Source organism: Orcinus orca, chromosome 3 (genome assembly GCF_937001465.1).
Source record: "Orcinus orca chromosome 3, mOrcOrc1.1, whole genome shotgun sequence".
Lineage (NCBI taxonomy): Eukaryota > Metazoa > Chordata > Mammalia > Artiodactyla > Delphinidae > Orcinus > Orcinus orca.
In genome coordinates this window covers 78,670,406-78,681,155 of record NC_064561.1, presented here as the reverse complement: position 1 = coordinate 78,681,155, position 10,750 = coordinate 78,670,406, and the positions used below count along the sequence as shown (strand labels likewise).

At 40.1% G+C, this 10,750-nt stretch overlaps 1 protein-coding gene across 5 annotated transcripts in view; it reads left to right on the top strand.

Annotated features, from left to right (window-relative positions):
* The first annotated feature begins 538 nt into the window (after positions 1 to 538).
* The window catches only part of SLC27A6 (solute carrier family 27 member 6), a 64,135-nt gene continuing 53,923 nt past the window's right edge, over positions 539 to 10,750 (top strand). For 2 of the 5 annotated variants that reach the window (XM_033405833.2, XM_033405836.2), the window contains exon 1: positions 539 to 1,797. In XM_033405833.2, coding sequence (XP_033261724.1) covers positions 1,272 to 1,797 — 526 coding nt within the window. In that variant the 5' untranslated portion in view covers positions 539 to 1,271. The remainder of the gene's footprint in view (positions 1,798 to 10,750) is intronic. The other 3 variants (XM_033405834.2, XM_033405835.2, XM_004279868.4) reach the window with 3 other exon arrangements.

Below are 10,750 nucleotides of genomic sequence, written 5' to 3'. Positions count from 1 at the left end.
ACCGGGAAAAAAAAAAAAAAGCACTATCAAGGCACTCTAAGGATAGAATTCTAGTATAAATGTCAATACCAACCTACTGATATAAGTTTTCACAAATACTTTTTGTAGAACGGCAAACCAACTTTGTGATGTTTCATGAACAAAGAGTTCAAATATTGCTTGATCTGTCCAATTCATAAATATCTTTTTTGTTGTTGCCTGTCTCCCTGTTCCCTGCCTCCCCCCTGCCCCCTACGGCAGTTTTGGGGTTTTTTCTTTAATTCTTCCCCTCGCCTCTCTAGCCTAGTTTCCTTTATTGACTATTTATTGAATGAATGAACTCCCCGACCCTGTTCCAGCAGCCTGGTTCCCCTCGACCCCATGCCATGCGACTTTCCCTCCTGGGAGTCCGATCGCAGCACACTCGCCGGGGGGCTGGACGTGCCGTGCGCCAAGGGAGGAGCCGGCGAGGGGGCCAGAGTCGCTCAAGCGGCCGCGGTCTGAGCAGGGGTTGGCTGGGAGCCTGGAGGCGGGCGGGAGGCGGGCAACAGCTCCGCCGTGGCTCGGAGGAGAGCTACACCGGCTCCAGAACTCTCGGAGCGGAGCCGCGGCCGGCGTAGAAGGCAACTCTTCCAGAGGGCGCGGCGGTCACCTGGGAGCCCCGCGGGGACCCGACGTGCCCGAGGGGAGCTCCCGGGCGCTGGGCTGCGGCTGCGGCGCGGGGCGGCGCTGCGGGGCCCGGATCCCACGAGACCTGGGACACCCGGGACGGAGGTGTGGCCGCGTCACCCTGCGCGGTTTGTGGTTGATCAAGCCGGGAAGCCGGTGCGTTTCTAAGCAGTCGCCACCCCAGCTTCTCTCAGCTCGAATTCAGCCTCCAAGTTGCAGGCACCGGAAAGACTACCTCGACGAGGAGGGCATCTGCCCCTGACTGTGGTGGGGTTTGCTCAGGGGCTTAGAAGGCACCGGGGACTGACCCAACCAGCCCGGGGAGGGCTGGCAGGCGCCTGAGAAAGCCGCAGGGCGTGGGCGGCCGTCGGGGTTCAGAGGCGAGGGGGCTGTGCTTGATTCATAGATCCCGAGGCCCTGAGCTTATCTCATGGGCTGTCTGCTCATCCACCAGGTGTCCCACGCCTGATCCCCGGCACTCCTTGGGGCGACTTCTGTGCAAACTTCTGATTCTGTTTCGCAAGATTCCCTTCTTCCCGGAAAGGTTGGGACGAGCTGCAGGTGCTAGCCTTGCACGTTGCGGACCAGGTGTCTCCGAGGAGAGGTGCACCTAGAAGAGGACAATGGCAGGGCCGGGATCAGAGCTGCCTTCTGGCCCTGTGGCCCCCATGCTCTTGTCATGGCTAACAGGACTAGGGGCTGGAATGGTCTTCCTGAGCTTCATGCAGAAAGTCCTGTACCCTTACTTCTGGGACGACTTCTGGTACCTGCTGAAGGTGGTACACTGTGGACTTCGGTTGGAGATGTACAGACTGAAAGGGGAGCTGGTCACTGTCCTGGATAAATTCCTGATGCATGTCAGGAAGCAGCCTCAGAAACCTTTCATCATCTATGAGGGAGACATCTACACCTATCAGGATGTGGACAAGAGGAGTAGTAGAGTGGCCCATGTCTTCCTGAACCATTCCACGCTGAAAAGGGGCGATACCGTGGCTCTGCTGATGAGCAATGAGCCCGATTTCATTCACGTGTGGTTCGGCCTGGCCAAGCTGGGCTGCGTGGTGGCCTTCCTCAACTCCAACATTCGCTACGTCTCCCTCCTGCATTGCATCCGCAGCTGTGAGCCCAGGGCCCTCGTGGTGGGTGCAGGTAGAGTATGGGGTGTGGTCGGCTTGTGCAGAATGGCAACCCTGCCTCCTACCCCTACCCCCTCATTTTTTTGTTAGAACCAATTCACAACTAATATTCTGGGTGTGTGATGAAGTGTGCATGTTAAGGGTACAAAATAGTTTCATAATTCTATGCCAATGGTTTAATTCCCCCTCTCCCACTTCAATCACTTACTCTGTTGTAAATTACTAATTATTAGCACAGCTTTTGAAGACTTCTGAAATCTCTGCTGCTTATTATTTTAGCGAAGGCGGGGGGGGGCAGGGGGGAGGGGTAGGGGCGCGCATTTTACCTTTCTTGATACCTTCAGTGAGTGCAAGAACGCAGAGATATAGAGTTTGGTAAGTTCTAAATTTTGTCAGATCTGACAAGATTATTTGACGAGGAGGAAAGTGATCCTGATTTCATTGTGGAATACCTACTGCCTCCAATAGTAACATTATCCGGGTTGACTGCCTTTGCAGAAAAAACATGTTTAATCGCAAGTGCATGAATGCCAGTCTTCATGTCTGCTCTTATTCTGCACTGCCTGCAAGCTAGGATTTGCCTGGCAAGGTTGGGCTCCCACCTCCCAGCCAGTGGCGGGCTCTTGGCAGACTCTCAGCTTCTCTCTCTCCCTTCTCCCACCCCAACCTGTGCATCACTTTCTTTATTTCAGTAAGTGCTAACCTTCTTCCCGCTCCCCTTCGATTTAGGCTTTGCATAAATATACTGACAGTGAACTACAAAGAAAAGTCTTTGGTTGAGTGCCTAACTAATGAAGGACCTAGTAAGATGGGTTGCATAACAAAGTGGAAGTGCAGTATGAAAACGGATGCTTTGGTATAATCTAAGTGGTTTATGCTTATGCTTCTTGCATGGGGGTAGGAAGGTGGAGCATGAGGAGGATCATGGCAAGGACCTCAGTGAAAATATTTAAGTATTTTAGGTTAATAGATATATACTGACACCTCATATAGAAGTTTTAGATTCACAGAGAAGTATGGGGGGAAAAATCTACATTTCTACACCAGTGGTGTCTAAAGTACAGTACCTTCCGTGTAACCTTTATTATATAATAATTGCACATCACATGAAAATGAATTAGGCAGTATATAGTAGAAAGGTTAGTTATTCAAGGCTTTCGCTTTTGCTTGTTCCAGTTGTCCTTCCAGCTCAGTTTGTGACCTGATGAAATAGCTAAAATGCTTACTCTTTTTATTTTATGATGATATTTTTTTCATAGAAAGGCATTTTATTTTAAATATAGCAGTGTGTACATGTCAATCCCAGACTCCCAATCTATCCCTTATTACTCTTAAGCACTGATTTTATCTTATGTTATAGGAGTGGAGAAGCCAGAAGGCCTCTATTGTGTATTTTTGTTCTTTTTCTTTTTTCCATTCAACAGTAATATCCTCCAAGATTGAAATTCAGCTCCTCTTCACCTTGGAAGGAAGTTAACTAGTATGATAAAATTTCTCTGAACTGTAGCAATAAGTAGGATAAAGGAGTCACGCAGAATTTTGATAACATGGTGAAGCAATATTTACCTCTAGTGCAGGGGCAGTGATAATATGAATGCAGCAGGGAAAACTATCACAGTGCATCTCTGGATATATTCTGACATTTTAGTTGCTCATTCTAATTTAGATTGCAGTTTCTGGAGCAAATCTAAACTTTAAATTGTGCAAAAAATTAGTAAAGCCATAAAGTCCCTTTAGAAGAGCAAACTAGAAGGGCCACGATATCTCTGAAAAGATTTCTGTGGCCGTGATGTTGAGGCCAACCTGAGAAGCGTCCCATATCCTGTCTCCTGAGGGACTCGGCTTGAAGTGCATAGGGCTGGTTACCTCTCAAAACAGAGTTTTCAAACTTTTCTCTTGACCATGTTTTTGCCTAATTAGGACCAATTAATTTTGCAGTTTTACTTGCACCAGTTTTTGCTTTGCTTGCCAATAACTAATTGCATAGTTTCCTTGTCTTTACCACTACCAGTCAGGTTTTGTTGGAATTTTAAGCCAAAAACATTTAATTGCTCTGCTCAGTAAGTAGGTACCTGGAGAAATCAACCTTAAATCCTAGTAACAGTTCTTTTTAGCATGCCTCCAAAATACATAAACTGCTTATGTTTTTCAAAGGTAGGACAGTTCTATTTTTATTAATTACTAGTTTTGTTTTGTTTTGTAAAACAGCACGGCTTAGATCACGGTCACTTTTTTGTATTTGAAGCTCTTACCCTGAAAACTGTATTCTTGGCATCTTGCGTCTCATCCATGAACAATTTCTATATATAGCTTTTAGAACTTTCCATTTCAGAGGTCTTAAATTCTCATTGGATGTTTCTAATGGAGATGTATTATGAAATCATTATATCCCCAGGGAGAGTGTATCAGGTGGAAAGACCAGTCAAGTGGTTTAGATCAAGATAAGCCAGACAGTCCCAGGTTTCACTTATGATCTGCCACTTCTTAGCTGTGTGATTGAAGATAAGATTATCAGCTGCCCTGAGTCTCGCTTTACTCAGCTGTAAAATGGTGATAATACCATCTCCTTCACAGTGTCATTCTGAGGATTAAATGACAACTTTTGTAAAGTGACTAGCTGAGTGCCTAGTATGTACAAAGTAAATCCTTGGTGAATTAACATAATTGCTGTTATCATTATAGATTCATGGGGGCTTTTACTAAGGGATCTCATTTGGATTTTGCTGCTACATTCTAATTTGGTGTTAGCTGTAAGAAAGACTAGTAAGTCGGACTATCTGTTTGGGATAGGACCTTTAACGTTTCACTTTGCTGTGTTTTAGCAAAATGTTATTTTTCATAAATTATATAAAAACAGTGTCAAACAGGTTTTATAGGCAGGCCAGATATTGTCCAAGGTGGTCCATGGTGATAGGTGACGTTTTAATCATGGCAGGTGTCTGATAGTTCTGTCTGTATCAACTAAGCCACCAGGGAAATAGCTGTTATTCTTGCTCTAATTGTCATTAACAGAAATACGAATGTTGCCATTTACTCAAGGCTGACTGTGTAAAAGGTACTCCCAGTGATTCTGAGAGGCAGGCACAGAGCTATATTTTGGAAACTGAAAGGGAAAGAAATTCATCTAGGGTGTCTAGGATGACACAGCTTAGTAGGTACAGAGCAGACTCAAAACCTGGTATCTGATGTTAAGACTGCTGTATTATACACTATAGCCCAATGGTTTCTGGCTCTGTTAATCCCCTTTTGATATAACCATGAAAAAAATTGCATTCCAGTTATATAAAAATAGTAAAATTAAAGTTGCCAATATTAAGACATTAGGTTTTTCATGCACAGATAACTAGAAAAAATTTAAATGTTTATAAAACTATTATTCCTATTTCTCATTCTGAAGATTCAAAAATAGTTGCAAAAAAGCTTTATATCTGTATAGTTTCATTTAGAAGATGTATCAGGTGGCATCCCAACATTCCCTGGAAAATTTCAGCACTTACTGAAAATTAAATAGTCTTGTATTAAACCTAGTTCTTTATCCCCAATATTTCAACACTGATATTGCAAATAGTGCCTGCTGCCAAGATTATCATCCACCTAGATATGCTCTTCTCTTTACTTGGAACAAACAGAAAAATGTTGAGATGTTTGTGTATGGCTTTTAAAAGTTTTTGTAATTATATCCTTTGACATATTTAGCAATAATAAGAATAATGATAATAATAAATAATAATCTCTTCCATTTTTAAAGTACTGTGTAAATAACAAGCTGTTTTTAGACACATCTTATGTCATCCTCACCACAGCCATAGCCTGGTTTTAAAGATGAGGGAAGCATGGTTGGGAGTAGGCAAGTAATCTTGTTAAGCTCCTACTTCTAGGAGAGGCAGTATGGGAACTGGAGCCTGGATTTTCTGATGCTAAATCTCAAAACCTGTTGGGTATACCTTTGTCTTTGTCCTCATTTCTGCTCCTGCCCATTCCCTCATCTCCATCTTTTCCTTTCCTCTTCCCTTCACGTTCCACCCCTCCCTCTGCCCTGCTCCTTTTCCTTCTCTCTCTGTCATCTTCCATCCATTCGTCTACTTTGTTTCATCACTTTCCCACCAATCCTCTTGCCTCAGTCACTGTATGCTGTGGCTATCCCAGTGACTCAATGGAATGGTAAAGATCTGTTTGCCAATTCACGTATAGATATTTGTGTGGCTCTGAGGAATAGGCCAAGAACTCAGATGTAAGCTCTTAGAGAAGGAAGTTTGTTTTGTTTGCTGCTAAATTCTCAGAACTTAGTGTAAAGGAGATGCTCAATAAATATTTACTGCCTGGATGAATGAATAGGTGATTGAATGACCTAATGAAAAACTGTAACGTACATCTGGGCATTCACTAACTGTTTACTTACTTGCCTATTTTTGCCCATGAATTGTCCCTCTGCTGTTCTTTTGATAGCTGATTTTGGCAGTAGATATATCAATGGAATTTCTGGTTGTGTTATTTTATATCAATGTCACTAAATGTTAGAATCATGACTCCCCAAAAGTCAAAGCATTTTAGACTTTGTAGTCTTTAGTGTTTAGACTAAACATCCACAGAATCTCAGATTTACTTGCACGTGTGTATTTTGCACTCTCTCCTTTCTCAATATATCACATATTAAATCATTATAATTATAAGTGGATAACTAAAAAATATATATTGATATTATCCAGAACCTTTTTACTTTATATTCAGTAGTAGTTTGTGTCTCCACATTCTCAGAAGGGTTTTGTGTGTCTGTTCACAAGAAATACAATCCTATGTCAGCTCTCTAAACTTACAGTAATGCATGCAGCATTGCCCTGTTCGTTTTTATGATCTGTTGCATTCAGACTGTGCAGGGCAAATATTCCAGTTAACAGTCAAGCCATTGTAATTCTCCAAATGACTTTCAATCATAAAGGCATCTTCTTTTCAAAGACCAAAAGGAAGAGGTAGAGGATAAATAAGACCCTTTAAATTCTGTAGAAAGTTCTATAGAAAGTAATACATATTCAGATAGATAAGACATGGCTCATGTGAACCTGTAGTATTGTATCCATGTACTATGATAGCGTCACATATCTATTTTAATTTTTATGTGTAGTAGAATGAATGGCTGTTTTGCAATTTTTTTTCCCGTTTTAGACTCAGCTCTGTCAAGGATTACCTCCATTCCAAAGAAAATAACTGATTTTGATTGGAAGTTTAAGTGGCTTCCTGGTTTACTAGTTGGAAACGGTACTGTTCTAAGCATGTGTTATTTTCTTCAGTGATCATGAGGATACCAACCCTGGGATTCTTATGTACAGTATATGTTGAACATGTGTTTACTGTAAGGGAATGGTGCTTGAATACTGACAGGAGCAAAAACAATTTAAAGAGGGATTGTGCCTCCTCAGAGAAGTGGCAAGGCTGAATGGGAGAAACACACATCTGAGTAATAATTATTTACTGGCAATAGGAGATGTGTTGGAAATAATGTCAAATGAAGTATTCTACTTTTTATTTTCTTGCACAATTTTGCCAATAATAAATACACTGTCTACTCCCCAAAAGATGTGGGGACAGCTGAAAGTGAAAACCCATAAACCCATTTACAAACTTGTGTGCTCGTATTCAGGGCAGTTAATAAAGGTGCTTCAGGGAAGAATATGTTATCACAGTTGAAAGGCTTATGCCCCAGTGTACTTCCTAGGGTTATGATTATCAATAAACTAATATTTGTAAAAATAGCTGGCACATTGTTGATGATGAAATTAGTTTCTGGCCTGATAAGAAGTATTGTTATCTACATCATGATATACGTTGCTTTAGGACATTGCTTACTTAAGCATCAGTTTTCTTAGACACCATAGCCTACCCATGTGTTCTTTGAGAAACCTGTTGAGCTGCTGTTAAGCAGTAGGATGGTAATTATGAGCATGTGATGAGACCTACAACTTCACTTTGGTTTCTGTGTGAATATTGCTTTGCATTATGGAAAGCTCAAGTTAACCCTGTGCAGATGAATTTCATATTAGTTGTATTAACACATAAAAGTTTAAAGTTAAATGTTTGCCAGTGTTTTAAGAGCTATAAGCAATACATTTGAGATACCTATTAGTTTGTTTTATGTAGAATAAGATAATTTAAAAATAATTTTTGTAAGTCAGAGAAACACAAACATCATATGATATTACTTATATGTGGAATTAAAAAAATAATACAAATAGACTTATTTACAAAACAGAAACAGACTCACAGACATAGAAAACAAACTTATGGTTACCAAAGGGGAAAGGGGGGAGGGATATATTAGGAGTTTTGGATTAGCAGATACACACTACTATATATAAAATAGCTAAACAACAAGGTCACAGGAAACTACATTCAATGTCTTATAATAACCTATAATGAGAAAGGATATATAGGTATGTATAACTGAATCAGTTCTCTGTACACCAGAAACTAACACAACATTGTAAATCAACTATACCTCAATTTTTTTAAAAAGTTGTGTTTTTTTTTGTTTTTTGTTTTTTTTTTGCGGTACGCGGGCCTCTCACTGTTGTGGCCTCTCCCGTTACGGAGCACAGGCTCTGGACGTGCAGGCTCAGTGGCCATGGCTCATGGGTCTAGCCACTCCGCTGGCATGTGGGATCCTCCCGGACCGGGGCACGAACCCGTGTCCCCTGCATCAGCAGGTGGACTCTCAACCACTGCGCCACCAGGGAAGCCCCCAAAAAAGAGTTTTTAATGCAGAATGAATAACATAATTCACACTAATGGCATATTAGAGGAATATATTACATTTTTACTCATTGATTTCATAGTCTTAGAAATGTGAATAAGAGGCATAATAATGATGTAGAAACAAGAAATTAATTTGTACAAACAGTACTAAAGGATTGTAAGCAGAGATCATAATTTACCTCTTTTTATGCTTGCAACCCCTCCTAACACAGTACCTTGCATATGCATATTTCCTGGAAGAATCTATTGCTTTGAAAAGAGAGATTCAGTCTTCTCCTGTAGTGCAGACTTTGTTAAATCTCGTAGAATTGTCGTCTGTCTCATTTTCTTATGGTAATTTACTGATAAGACCTGCACCTACAGTGGATCCCATGGACAGAGCTCCATTCCATATCCAGCACCTATGGTGTGTGTGCCAGGCACAGTCAGTGAAAGGATGGAGTGACAGGCATCATTTTGAGGTGCTTACAGTTCTATGGGTTTCAATGGTAGGACACTTCACTAAAGAGTAAATCTTCATGAAACACAAACAAGTTTCCATGAAGTATTTAAACACATGCTGTGTTGTGGTGGGACTTAATATTTAAAATTTACTTGCAAAATGACACTAAAACTTTCCATTTGATTAAGAAAGATTGACAGTGATAAGTAAATAATGATTCTTTATCCCGTACAAGACTTTTCAAATTTTTATTTCAATTTTCACTATCCTCATCCACACTTCCTACCACTATTGAAGAAATAATTTGGTTAGATAAAATTCTATTTGATAATTCTAAATGTCTCAGCTAAGTCAATTTAATTGTATTGTATGAAGGAGATTAAATTGTATCTCCTCTGATTCCTAGGAAATCCACTCACTTCCTTTTTCTTGTAAAAGTCATCACTCTGTAAGTACTCTGATTTTTTGGACTCTACAATTCTAACAAAGATTTGGGACCACAGTTAATCATATTGTAACTTTCTTTGTACTTACTTTGCCAATTTAGACACACATATTTTTAAGAACACATAAAGTTTGTGCTGTGAATTTACAATTCCAGGTGAGAAATTTGAAATTAAGGTAATGAAATGGGTCAAGTCAGAGACTTAACCTTATATGTTCAGAATGCCCAGGAGAATCATTTAAACAAAATCTAGTGCTAAAAATTAAAAGAAGATACAAAATGCAGATGATGTGCTTGTCCTGCTTTTTCATTTATTTATGACTCGTCCTTCCCCTGGCATTCCTTGTAATTTTTCACTTCTTCTCACCAAAGCAATCTGTATACAGCAGCATGCTGTGTATGCTCAGTACAAGTAGATTTTTCTCTGGAATCTTACAGGTTATTTTATTTGGATTTGTTAAAGAAATAAAAATTAACTCAGAAAATTTCAAGCCCCAGTTTGCCTCCCCAACCCTGATATTTCAACTCCTTATCATTTTTCTGTGTTTTCGCAGTTTTCTTGCAGGTTTTATTGTGAATTTCCTAGTCCTATTTGATGTATTTCTCTTGCTGCTTCTTTGTGAACAATTTGGGTTATAGATTTTGAGGCGGTAAATCATGAGTTTTTTTCAAATGTTTTGTATTATAGTAGAACTAAGGGCTGACAGATGGCTTTTTGAAATAACGAGACAGTGATTTACATTTCCGGGAAGATGTTTAATGCATCACCCTGAATTCAGCTTCAAAATAGAATATATCTGGTGATTCTTTTTTATTTTTTGTTTAAAAATTATTTAAAAATGTAATTATTTAGATGGACAGGTTTTATTTACATGGACCTTATCATTCTGACCAGGGTATATTTTACATTTAATAATATTTTTTATCATTGATTTCTTTAATGAGGTAATATATAGATTTTAGAGTTAGGTTAGACTAACAGTTCTGTCCACCAACTTGTGACCTTGGTTGAATTAGTTTCCTAGGGCTGGTGTAATAAAATAACACAAACTGGGTAGCTTAAAATGACAGAAATTCATCCCCTCACAGATTTGGGGGCTAAAAGTACAAAATCAAAGTATCTGCAGGGCCACGCTCCCTCTGAAGGGTCTAAGAAAGAATCTTTCCTCACCTCTTCCTAGCTTCTGGTGGTTGCTGGTAATCTTTGGCATTCCTTACATTAACTCTAAAAGGCCACTGCTTAATATCCCCGTGGATGTTAATGTAGATTTTAAGATAAATAATATAGCACTCAGAAATCGCTTTTATCTTAGAAAAGTGTGATGTATTATA